Source organism: Mastigoproctus giganteus, chromosome 1 (genome assembly GCF_048544385.1).
Source record: "Mastigoproctus giganteus isolate SK-2022 chromosome 1, ASM4854438v1, whole genome shotgun sequence".
In the NCBI taxonomy this organism is placed as follows: Eukaryota; Metazoa; Arthropoda; class Arachnida; order Uropygi; family Thelyphonidae; genus Mastigoproctus; species Mastigoproctus giganteus.
The window spans coordinates 195392775-195406603 of record NC_143575.1 but is presented as its reverse complement, the minus strand read 5'-3'; the positions used below and the strand labels follow the sequence as shown (position 1 = coordinate 195406603).

General features: G+C 35.8%; 1 protein-coding gene across 1 annotated transcript in view; it reads left to right on the top strand.

The window, feature by feature from the left end:
- The first annotated feature begins 3269 nt into the window (after positions 1-3269).
- The window catches only part of LOC150091424 (NADP-dependent malic enzyme-like), a 75678-nt gene continuing 65118 nt past the window's right edge, over positions 3270-13829 (top strand). The window contains exon 1 of the mRNA XM_090375386.1: positions 3270-3469. Within this exon, the coding sequence (XP_090231512.1) occupies positions 3338-3469 (132 nt within the window). The 5' untranslated portion in view covers positions 3270-3337. The remainder of the gene's footprint in view (positions 3470-13829) is intronic.

The following is a 13829-nucleotide window of genomic DNA, read 5'->3' as shown; positions in this document are numbered from 1 at the left end:
TTTCTAGATAACGGCACCTTGAATCCCCAAGGGTGCCGTTATTTCGAAATTCTACTGTAGTACTACAATTGGCCGTATGTATTTTTTGTGACAGCATACGAATTCTAATCAAAATATGAGCATTCGTGACCACATATGTTAATTTATGATCACGCCCATTTAAAAGTTAAGAAGTTTATATTATTGTATTTATTTAAATACCTCTAAAACTGCATATCAAACTATTTCCGATGATTCGTTCGAAAAATTTACATTATCGAAAGTTATACAACTGCATGTACAGGTACAATCCCATCGATCAATTCGACATTATGTCGAAATGATCAGGATGTGCCTTGAATTACATCTGGCTACTGAAGCTTTATTATTTGTCGATCTATCACAGGCCGGTATTGGCGTTCGCCACGGCTATTCGTTGCCAAACTTTGATATAATGGCATTTTATGTTGTTGTTTGTAGTTTTGTGGCACAAAAGCTGCTTCGGCTTGGCATTTTATGTTTCTTTTAGAGAAAAAATGTTCAACCCCCCTTCTACTGACCTATCCCAAGGGGAGCATTAGGACCAATACTATTCATTCTATATATGAAAAATATATGCTCTGATTTTTATAAGCATCAAGTGGTTGGCTAACGTATGCTAACAATCATATACTGTTAATGATTCTAGGAGCGAAATTTTTCAATATTGTCTGAATAATGATAATTCGTGGCCTGAATGGATACAAGATACACAATGCCGGATTTAGAGCCCGGGGGCCCCTGGCTTGCATTTTTTCCCAGGGGCTTCTACTCAAAAAAAAAAAAAAAAAAAAAAAAAAAAATGATAAGGACAAAAGATGCATAAATATTTTTATTTTGCTGGGCCCCCTCTACTTCGGGTCCCTTTCGCAACTGTTCCTCATCGAATCCGACCCTGAGAATATGTAGGGGAAGTTGGAGTAAAGTGGATCACAGAGAATGCGAATAATCCAGCTTTATGTAAATATTACTATATGTGGCAGACAATCATATTTCTTGAGTATTTGTTCTCCCTAGTGTTAATAATTGCCAGAGGAATCTTTTTGTGTATTTTGGCTAAAATAATAAATAGAGTCAAGGCATCAGTTACTGTATTTGCATCATTCTATATATTTCAATTTTTTAGACAAACTGAAGTTTGTACGTTGGCACTATTATTGTAATATCTCATATTGTGAAATCCTTCACGACGAGTTGCCCTTCTTATACTTCAAATAAGTAACGCTTCCCATCAAAGCTATTTGGCTTTTCATCAGTGAGCGGGCGATACCGCAGTCACCCCTTATACCTCTAGGTACATACCCGCTTAATGATGAGAAGCCAAATAGCTTCGAAATGTTTACCTCAGTGCTGTTTGAGTGGTGGTACTCAACAGTAAATAAATAAGAGTAATCTTCTCTAATGGGGAAGCGTTATTTATTTAAAGTATAAGTAGGGCAACTCATTGTGAAGGATTTCACAATATGAGATGTTAGAATAATGGAGTCAATGTACAGACTTCGGTGTGTCTAAAAAAAATTCAACTATGTAGTAATGATGCAAATACACTGTCATAGTTTGAATCCTACATAGCTTGAGGTTTTCTGCCCTAAAATATTATTAGTCTAAGTAGAGTAATGCTAAATTATTCAAAGAAGATTTGAAATAGACAGTAATGACTTAATTTAAAGTGTCATTTGCTTGTTGATGTCGGCTTGTTCACTTTCTTTTCCAAGTTCGTGTTAAGCCTAATTTGCTAATGGATTTGAGATTTTCTGTGGTTGGGACAAAGCAATTAATTGCACATCATATCAAGGATTCGAAATATTCATTTACGATTTTTGCTTTAGGAATCAGTCAACTATTATTTACATTAAAAAATATATATTCCACTCGCAATATCCATGAGAGGAAGAATTGGTCAAATCTTAAAATATCCGCTTTGGTCTAGATTCCTCTACTGTATTTTGATATTCATATAAAGTTTCATTGGCATCTCTGTATTAATTCTAATATGAATCATCCACTGTAGTTTAGCGGTATCCCCTTCCCCAATGAAATGGCGGACTCCATTCTAGATTTAGGGGTGCTGTGTTTAGACTGTGGATGAAAGTATGCCTTTATAATGTTTGCCTCATATAGCTCATAACTGCCCCATTTGATTGACCATATCCATCTTCTGCACTTGGACCTTCTGAATCCTGGATAAGCCAATACACAGATTGCATACTCAATTTAGGATTTGTTCCTATAGTTAATAAATCATCAAAATATCTTATTTATTACAGGAACTGTAGTAAATAAGATATTTTGATGATTTTGAATAAATCAGCAGCTTCGTTATTTTACACGTAAAGGAGTTAAATTGGATTTTAATCCCGTATTGATGATATTAAAATAGAAATATAATTTAGATATCATTTTGTTAGAAACAACAACATTAAAAAAAAAAAAAAAAGCCACGAGGCGAATGACTGAATATCAGTGCGTCTGACTTTTGAGGTTGTATTTTGGAGTAATTCGTTCCAGATGGTTCAATTTAATTATAGGGTAGTGTACGTGTGTTTCTTCTTTTACATGGAACAAAATATTAAAGACTACCTGCCTGTGGCAACACAGTGTTTATGGGTCTCTGAATTTACGATCGCGCAGAACGATGTTTAGAAAGCAATGCAAGTTTGTCCACCTGTACACCATCCCCATTGTCTTACTCTATTAGCCAGGCCTACTTACATAGGTCAACACAAAGCTCGCTCGCCAGCCAAGCCAGCCAGCTGTTTCTCAACATTGCTGCCAGTGCAGTTATTAAGTGAAAGATAAAACAAATGTCACCCGGCTACCGGCTGCACAATCAGAGCGTTGCAGACAGGGCCTTTAATTATTTCAGTTTTCCTTGGTCACTTTGCCATTGTAAACAAGTGAGCAACGAATTTCAAGGTTCAGCAGGTAACGTCGAATCTGACGAGGTGCGCACTGTTGCTATGGTAACGACGTAAATTTCCGTAGGGGGCGGGACAAAGTGGGGATTCTGTTTCATATGGGGAAAGTCTGCTAAATGCCATCACTGGCATTTTATCTGCTCTACGTCATAACAGGTGTTCCCATCCGCTTCTTCAATCTGCTGTTTCTTTCATTTAGTTTTTTTTTTTTTTTTCCTATGCATCACATGGCACGAGACTCGCGAATGCCTGCGCTGGAGGTGTTGCGTAAGGTGCATACGATTTTTTTTTGTTTGTTTTTTTCCCTTTCTTCTTCCGCTACACGTTAGTTAGTGGCGCTGGTTGCTCAGTCAACAGTCGGAAAGTGCGTGTTGTTGTTAGTACGCCGAGCGTGTTCCGAAATGGGCCTTAATAATCAGAAAGTGCATTGCTGCGAGTGTCATGATAAATATTGCCGAAATGGAAGGAAAAACGAGGATGTAAGAAACGGTAAGAGGCCAGTGGACTATCTCAGGGAGCCCAGGATATTTAAGGTAATCTTTCCCCATTTACGTTTGAAGTAATTTAGAATTTAAATGATTTTTTTATATAATTTGGAAAAAAAAATATATTTTTTAAGAGAAATATATGACGATACGTATGGAGAGATTTAGCAAAGCGTTTTCCTAACGAGTATGTCGAAAGAAAGCGTTTTACCAAAGAGAGTTACCCGCTTAGTCTAACGATATGCTCAATGAGTTTAATCTGTTTCTAATTATTTGACGTATTGCCTTTCTTTCTTTAATAAACAATCCATTATTACTTAGTAACTTTTAATTTACCATTTGCTCAAAGATAACGTTGCTCTTGCAGTTTAGATATTAGCATTAGCAGAGGCATATGATGCAAGAAAGCAAGCTTATACAAGCAAGCATCAGCAAAAAAAAAAAAAAAAAAAAAATTTCCCATTTCATCCATCCATTTGCTCCAAAAGTTTGTACAGGTCTTCCTTGAATTTATTTAAGCTATCAACTTCCACAACGACAGACATATTTCATTCATTCCGTGTTTTAATTTAACCCTACCACGATAAAAGAGTCCTTCACTGGTCCCAGAACGAACTTGAACTGTCCTTAACCACATCACCATCTTGAAAAACCACGAAAATATCTAATGGTATGTACGTGGGGGGGGAGGGAGATCATCTGTTTTCTTCCTCTCGGGGTTACATTCTTAAAGTGAACCAAATTAATTAAATCTTAAATTAACCTCGATCTTTCCCACTAAAGAACTAAAATTAATTTTCGATTGGATTTACTATAACACATGTGCACCTTTTGTTATCTGAAACATTAACGGCGTAACAGCTACCACGGCTATAGTGCGCCGGATCTACACTAGGGGCTCCCCAGAAGCGAAGCTCATGATGCTGGTGTGCTAGTTTTGCGTGCCTTCAGCCCTAGGACGACTAGATGAAGGTTTTGTGTGGGGGAAAATCTAAACAGAAATAGTTTGCGGCACCAAAAATATTCCTGTTATTTATTTTTATGCCTTGTTTTTAGTACCGCAAATACTATAAATATTTAATCCAAACTTATATACTTTTAACGTAGCCGTGTGGTCAGGGGCGCGAGTGCAATAAATGAATAAATAAATAAATATTCTGTTTATACTCCGAGACGATCACGCGGTCAGAGGAGTTCACATGACAGAGAATACAAGAAACAGTACCGTATTTAGCAGTCACGGGCTTGAATCCCAGTCACTCAAGGCACGTGTACTAATGCACCGCGCGTTTGACCACTCGGCTACGGCGGCATTAATAGTACACGCTCTTTGAGTGGACCGGAGTTCAAGCCCGTGACTGCTAAATACGATCAACATTTGTATTTATTGATTTACTGTAAACTCCACTAACCTGGTGGTCGTGCCGGAGTATATACAAGAACTTTTTTTTTTTTTTTTTTTAATGAAAAAAAGGCATTAATGGTCAACTGTGTTTAAAAAAAGAAAAAATCCTCCTTTTGGACAACTTTAAAAATGATGTTAGCAACACGACCCTCTTTAAAATGAATGCCATTTGGAAAGAATCACATTAATGATTATTTATCCTTTTAATCAATATATTAACATATCAATGACTATTTTAGGTCAGTAAGCATATATGCGTAAAGTGACTACTACTTCATGTCCGTCCATCCGCATATGATAACTCTACTCCTACTGAAGCGGTTTTCATAAAATTATATTTGGCACGTTTATAAAAAAATTGTTGAACCATTCCAACTTTCATTTTCGATATCACCATCTTGAAATATTGTCTTTGTCCGTCCATCCGCAAATATTAACTTTGGGTGGATGTATTTTCATAAAATTTTAAATTTGGCTCTTTTAGAAATATCTGTGAAATCTTCCCAAATTTCACCAAAATAGGACCGATAGAAATTATTATTATATATTTTTTTTTTTCATATATATCACATACTGTTTATTATAGCTGAAGCACTGGATACTGTTTATTCCCTTCCGCTAATTGCAAGAATGAATGGGCAATACGGTTGATGAGCAGAAACGAAATGCTCTCGGTTCTTGCATAAAGTTGTTGCTTTTTGCTCGTTTATTTTTATTTTATAAATCATGACTTATTAATAAAATTATTACCATTTGCTAAAGCAGTATATGCAAACAGCAATAGAATTATTACTATTTGAACACACTGATTCAGATTCCTATACAGTATTAAAAATAGGTGATATTTATCTTTTTTCACAATTATTTTTAAAGTGGCGATTGGTAACTATTTAACATTTCCATTTGAAGGTGCGTTCCTCATTACATATTTGACCATTCAGAAGCCAGCTCATGCAGAGAGTTCGTAACCACAGATCTACACTTACGCAACAGATAGCCGAGTGGTCAAGAGCGAGGAGCATAGCACGCGTTCCTTGAGTGGACCGGGGTTAAAGCCCGTGACTACTAAATACGATAAATATTTTATTTTGACGATTTATTGACTTTGTCGTGCCGGAGTATAAACAGAAAAGAAAAAATAAAATAAAATCTCACAAAGCGTACACACGCAATACTTGATTTAGGTAGTTTGGGGCCCTGGTGCGCATATTTTTAGAGATCCTCAAAATAAGGTCATGGGGCGCGTGGGCCAACAATAATTGCATTGTTCCGAGGGCCTCTGCGGCATTGGAGTCCTGGAGCCACTGCACCTCGGCAAGTCTGACCTTGCACGTACGTAAAGCATGATGTCTTCCTTAATTAACTATCTTCAAGCAACACGAACAAAAGGATAAATTTCAAAAAAAGTTGAGTTAAAAAAAAAAAAAAAAAAAAAAACAAAGTCCAAATAAACTTAAGCAAGGAGAACACATAAGAACTGTGCTGTATATGAAGCCAAATAAAGAAAACTAACCGAATCATTGAGAGATAAAAACGGAGAGTCCACGGCGAAATAATAAAACAATGACTAATAAAGAATGCATTAGACTGTACACCATTCTCCACAATAGTGTGAACAACAAACTCTGAACTGTGTTAATCAATTGCTTTTTTTCCCCAAATTTTGAACGTATTTCGAATTTATTACTTTAACTCTTTACAATAAACAAAAACTGTAAAACGATTTAATTCTAAATAATTTTAATTGTGTAAAATTCTTCGATCTCATTTAGTTGCAGAGACTCACATCTAGTGAGTAAGGGCTTGGCAAATCCAGGGTCCTGAGCTGGATATCATCATCATCCTCTCTCTCTCTCTCTCTCTCTCTCTCTCTCTCTCGGTAACTAGGGAATTTTTTTTGGCTGGTGCAGCATAAGCCTCAGGCTTCCTTGCATCATACGGGCTGCTAATAATAATAATAATAATAATAATTGTAAAATTTTAGTTTTAGGTGAATATTTTTTTTTGCTAATTTATAAAATTATACTAAGTTCACTGTGTCAAGAGGGGGCCAATTTGTAGCGGTAAGATGCACACACGGAAAAAATAATAATAAATATATATATATATAAATAATAATAAAGTGATGGGTCTTTTCTAAACACACGAACCCAAATCCATCTTCCTTCGGTCCTTAAGTGTTATTACTGTATTTAGCTTCGTATGGCAAGTCCTCCGCTGCACTTTTCGCCACTTATTTATTGATTGCTTTTTTGCATTATTCAGCACACCATTTAAAGTGGCTGTTAACCTGCCATAGTTTCTCAAGACACATCAAGGATGTCCAAAAAGGTCATGGTGACTATTTTGTAGCCGCCAAAAAAAAAAAAAATTTAAAAGAAGAAAAAACAAAACAAAAAAACTTGTAATTCAAGTCTATAAAAGTGTTGCACAACACAAAGCACTTACTGAAAAGTAGTGATTAAAAATTCGTATGAATTTACCCAAACAGAAGATCAAAACAGCGATAAAGTTTCTCTTCATTGGAGAACTGACAAATTACACTTCGGGAATATCCCAGTATAAGGACTTTCCCCATAATTTTGTCTTTCTTCACTAATGAGCTAAGTAGGAAATTTATGTATTTTCAATTTATAAGCTGCCACTTCTTAATCGCCAGAATAATTCATGAGTCAGTTGCTGATCATATCTTGATGACCTTTAGCATGTGCGATGTGTATGACGATGTCGCATCCTTTTATGGAAGTCGGAGTGCCTTGTTTTGGATTACTCGCAAGGCAATTGAGGCAATGAGATGCCTTTGTTTGTAAACTATTTCAATGCCACTTTTGCTTATGTTGGTCAAAACTAAACTTCCGTAAAAATCTACAGCGATGCCTAAAACTGGCTAATTCAGTTCTATCTAAAACAAGACCTCGTCGACAACTATATTTTTTTGTCAATAAAAATTTAAAAACAGAGAAAAAAAACACCCACTTTTATAACAGTTAAATTTGATCCTATATGGAGATAAAAGCCATACATACACTTAAAAAAAAAAAAATTGTTATTAAACTGGTTAAAAACACACACGCGATTTATTCCCACGCCATAATGATGAAGCGGCCAACTTGCGAAACTCTTAGATTCAGCGGGGGGAAAAAATAAACAAATAAAAAATCGCACTTCTGATTCAATCATATAATTCAAAAAGTTTACTTCTTGTTAATAGTACGAACTCTTCAAGACTTTTAGAGTGTTGTCTTTGTTGATCCAAAACTCGAGGATATGCTCAAGCAGTTTATGGTTCAGATATCATTAAAAGTTTTAACAAGGAATCGAGTTTATAATATTAACCAACTTAAGACGATTTTATCAATTACGAAATTATGCAACAGTCAAAAACAACAAATGAAATAACTCTGTGATCCTTCATTTCTGACGCGGTTGGTCAACTGGACCCATGCATGAGTAACGAAGAGAACTTTTTTTGAAAAATAATTACGCAATCACTTTCTTATTTAGGTGTCGAGCTGATTCATCACAAGCGAATGGACATGAGTGTTCATTTGCTCGTTATGACTCAGTAATACTATCTCATATGATCATCAGTAAATACGCTCTTTACCTGTATAGTAATTCGAATTATTCTGCTCGTACTTATGGATCGTTAGATTTCCGTGGTGTAGTTAGTAACAACCAGGACGAGAAACAGCAATGGGGCATTCGCCCGAGCGCATTTCTTCTAGGGGAAAAAAATAATAATAATAAAATTAAATCAAATAAATTAAGTTCTAGGGAACGGAGTGTAAATTGTTTGTCCAGGGGCTCTTAATTAAGTAGACGCGCCCCTGGTAACAACCCTTAAATGGCAGCACTACAAGAACAACATACAACTTTTTGAAACGTTGGCATGCGACACCAGCGCCACCTGATAAATATACAAAGAGACAATACATTTATCCATCTATCGATGGATAAATATATTGTCTTTTATTAGTTTTTAAATAAAGACTCCAACAGTGATATTTTAAAAAAATTTTTTTTTTGTGTTCTAAGTTTTTTGTCTTTTAGGGCTATCTTTTCCTTCACTAATCCGGATTATCACTTCTCCAATTACTCCGGATTTACTGTATTATTATAGCCTCACTTGATGCTGTTCTTAAAAAAAAAAAAAAAAAAAAACCTGGAGATCCAATGGAACATCTTATAGAGAGATATGCAAATGAAACTGAGTCTGTAACGGGCCTTTATAACCTGTTTCTCTAGTATCGTTATTACTTTCAACAGACAGCTTTAATTATTACGTAAAACCTATCCACAAAATAAAAAACCCTAAATCTGTAAAAGCCTTCAGACCAATCGCTGTTGGATGCTCTTTGCAAAAAAATCTTCGAAAAAACAATCCTGGACATCATCATCCAACATTACTTCAAACACAGACCTGAATACCTGCACTCGGTACTTCCTCAGAGATCGACCATCACCAACCTCATGGGAACACTACTAAGGATCCAGCAAGCGCTAAATAACAAGCAGCAACTGGATGTTGTTTTTATAGATGTGGCAGCCGCATTCGACAACATATCCAACCCCAGCTCTAATAGTTATTCTTAAGGACTACTTTCTCATTACGGGAAATTTCCTCCATTTTTTAACGAACACTCTTCTGCGCAGACAAACAGTAACAAACGGGAATGTGTGCGCTATGTACCAAGTCGATAAAGGAGTCCCACACGGCGGCGTATTGTCCGTCACACTCTTTGCCATAGCTCTAGAACCCTTCTTAGCTAAAAACAGGAAGCAATTCATCACATACGCAGACAATATGAAATTTTTTATTACCTCAGAAGACCAGAAATCTGCCAACTACTGCAACCAAGTGGCTAACGCCAAAATAAAAGAACTACAAAAATACCTCGACTCTATCTGGCTACACTTAAATGAAGACAAGACTGCACAAATGACTTTCATAAATAAAATAAATCCAAACAAAATAACAATATACCTGAGCGACATCCTTGTCCAAAAGGTTCAGTCACATGTTGATCTTGGACTCAAGTGGGACGAAGGACTGAACTTCCTTCCGCACTATGCTTACATCCGTAGGAAAACATACGCGGCGCTCTGGACAACCAGGCAGGAGCTCACCGGTATTAGACACCCCAATTTAATGATTCAGTATATTGATAGATGTGTTATCCCTATTCCTCTATACGCGTTACAAATCTGGTTTTCAGCTCCTGAAAGCACTATCAAGGCTTTTCTAGGAATAGAATACTGGCTCTTGAGATGGCTAAATAGAATTACAGCTAAGCCTTTTACCATCTCAAAAGGTATACTATACTCCAGTTTAGACGTCACTCCCTGGAGAAACGATCACTACAAAGAATATAATGGCACTTGCTCAGATCTTAACAGGACGGCTGGATTCACCGAAAACTCAAGAGTGGATAGTAACATCCGGAGAAAAACAAAGACATGTTGCAAATAAGGAACAGCAACTCAAGCCCGCGTTTACGCAGTTGGATAGTCTGGGAAGATTCTTTCCAGCAAATACTCTAAAGCTCTTAATACCCTAAATATCAACCCTGAAAAACTCTGCACAAGCAAAACATACAGAAAAGAAGTTCTCGAAAACTGCTACCTGCAGATACAGATGTAAGAAAAAAATAACAGCACTAAGAACCTCCATACAGTAGCTGACAGGAATCCCGACTTCATCTGGAAACACTCTCCTGGATATGTCTTACCTACTCCACTCTACTCCCACAGAAGAAACAGACTGCTGAAAGCAGTAAAAATGAACTTTTTACGCTTTTACTCTGTATACTGTTCTGCTGCGAATATCCATGCTAATGTAAATATGATGTTATGCTTTAAACGCAGCAGTATAAAATTTTACTCGTTTATTTATTAAGTAAGTCTTAAGCAGATTGCAAGTTATTAATGTATCGTATAATTCTGATAATAAGTACTACATGTATTTCATAATTTAGTAACGAGTGTTACATATAATGTAAAATTGTATGTTATTCTCTGTTGCATAACAGAATATGTATCTACACCCCCAGTCAATGGCTGTAACCGGGTGTCTCCTAAGAGAAATAAAGACGATAATAATAATAATAAATTATATTACAACTTTGAAAACGGATTTCGTATACCGCATGACAGTTCCTGTCGAATACTTCTTTACAACTGCTACTCAGCAGTTGTAAAGTAGATACCAGTTAATCCTGAAACAGACTATCATAGCAGTCACAAATTGCCAATTAACCTTTTGGAAACACCATCTGTTTGAAAGTAGTGCAATACCTAAGAAACTTGTTGCAAAGGCAAGCTTGTTCTATTGTGAGAATTAAGACCATTGTATATCTATACAATTTATGTCCTATAAGCATCTTATAAAGAAATTTTATTCTTTTTTGCAAGGATTCAAGACAAATGCAATCATTCATATGAGTGCAGGATTGCTTTCTTAAAATTTCCGATTGTAAAGTGCCGGATAAGTGCCAACGTTTCCTTTATGACGGATTTACGTTATCTCTGAAATGCTGAGGGCGTTAATTGTTTTTGAAATCTAATTTTTGTGCTCGTACTTAAACGGAGGAATCCTCTTCGATTATTCTTTTGTTCTTTCCAATAACAAACCTAGCCTACGTGCAAGTTTATAAACGTTAACCTGTATATAGGTTGGCCAGGATTTATTTAGCCAGAGCGGGCTTTCAAGGCCAGTTTAGTCATCGTTGTAGATCCTAAGGCAAACTGAATCAACTGTCCGAAAGAAGACATCTAAATTGCCGAGTGCGGTTATCGTAGCATCGATACGAGCAGCGAAGGGATGTCCTGCATAATAAATCATCACTAAGAGGAAGATGAAACTTTTAGAAACAAGATAAACTAGATAAAACCAACAGCCTGAAACTAGTCTGAAAATTTGGTTTTAAGCTAAAAGGTGTTTCTGTTTAGCACAATGCCAAATTTGCATTGCATTAAACATTAAAACAGAATTTTGTTTACAATCCTTCTTTGCCCATAAATTACATCAGATTATCAGTATCTAAAACGAAACCGGACTACAGGGTAAAATATGTGCATACTGGAACTATTATTTTCGATGCCTGAATGTGCCCTCCTGTGAAATCGCAACTATATGAGCTTAACTATTTTTTTTTTTTTTTTTAAACTTCCATCATGCAGCTGATCTTCGTCATATGTTGATGGCAGTTTATGATTGAAGATTTCTTTATGGGAGCGAATACCAGAGACAAGGTATTTCTGCGCCAAAGGAGGTAATTACTCGCAAATATGCCCACCCCTATATCGCATACACTTATACCATCAACTCTGTGAAGGCATTTACCATGACTAGAATAGCCATCAATGTTTCACGGAGGAATAGCTTCACAAGCAATCGATCGTGATCAAATGATAAATGTCGCCTAAAACGACAGTTAATGCAATGTAATGGTTAATGGTGGGTAAATCTCGAGAAAAATCTTTTAGAGAACATTCTCGAATATATTCTCATTTCGGAAAATATTATCTACTCATATCACTATTTACGGTTGTTTTTCACGGTGAATGCTGTTGGTTTTATGGCACATTGATCATAGGTAATATTGCGCCAGTGTATTATATTCCGTCCGCCCTCGCGGTAGCACAGTAGTTATAATCACGTCCTTCCATATCAGGTGAAAAAAAAATGGTTCCCTCTTCCAATTCCATCAATGACATGAGGAATCTATGAAATTTTTCACAACGTGGCTGAGTTGGTCAGTCTCAGACAAGAGTTAAAAAAACCCAGAAATTCGGGTTTTTTATCGAGCAAAACGACCGGACAAAACATGCATTTATAGACAGAATATAACAGCGCGCATAGCCTTAGCTGCGTTTTGGCGCTAAAAACGTACACCACAAGAAATTTGAACCTCTTCAAACGAGACACTATACTGTCATTTTCATGGTACATACTGATTCCTTTATTTATATTGAATACTAGGATCAATGCCAAACTTACCACGATGTTTTAGATGATGTACTACCTTGTACATTGGTAATCTAAAACCCAAAGTACCTTACCATACAACTACGATTAATCACTTAGTTGGAAATCTACTATAGCGAATTCAGATTGAACTTTTTTTAACCATTCTAAGAAGTCCCGAAATGCGTCTTGAAAGGGTTATTTCATTTATTATTTCACAAAACTGTAAATCTCCAATTACGAGGCTGTTTGAGAATATATATAAATATATTTTAGTCAAAAGATATTTAATCGCAAAACAAGGAAACAACACATAAGTGATCGACAATCATCTATAGCATTCAGATACTGTCACACCATGTCACGAGTGCGGTCGTGTCAGTGTAGCAACAGTCTGCAATATTCCAATTCAACCAGGATTTAACCAACACCCACTGAATAACAAAGCTTAACAAGTGGTTCATGACGTAATCGCGTAAAATTGATAACTTGAATTGTAACGTGTTTAGAAATGGCTTCTTATAATGAAATAAGTACGTTTCCATTTCAGCATATGTTTCAATTTTTACACCCTTAAAATTTAGTAATTCGATATTTTCTATAAATATTTTGTAATTTTAAATAATTGTAATTTTTTGACAAGCAATATTCTTATAAACTCGTAAACCCAATCCTTTTCTTTGCTAGTTAATAGTCATTAATTTATAATAGAACGTTTTAATTGTTAATAACATGCTGCCATATAAAAACGGGAATAGCCATGGGCGATTATCCTTTATATTCCCTTAAATCATTTTTGCTGATAGTAATACTAAACAAGTTAGTTAATGTACGCAGTGGGTTACATTTCACGCGGGTTCGATTTTTTTATTAAATAAATTTTTTTTTCATTTTCTGTGATGAACAGAAATAAAAAGTGAATATAGTTACCTTCTTATCAATTAGTTACTAATATGTAATTAATTGTGGGCATTGTCCTGCTGGAAAACGGCGTCCAAGATGGAGAATAGAAAAGAACAAAAACATTGGTTTTA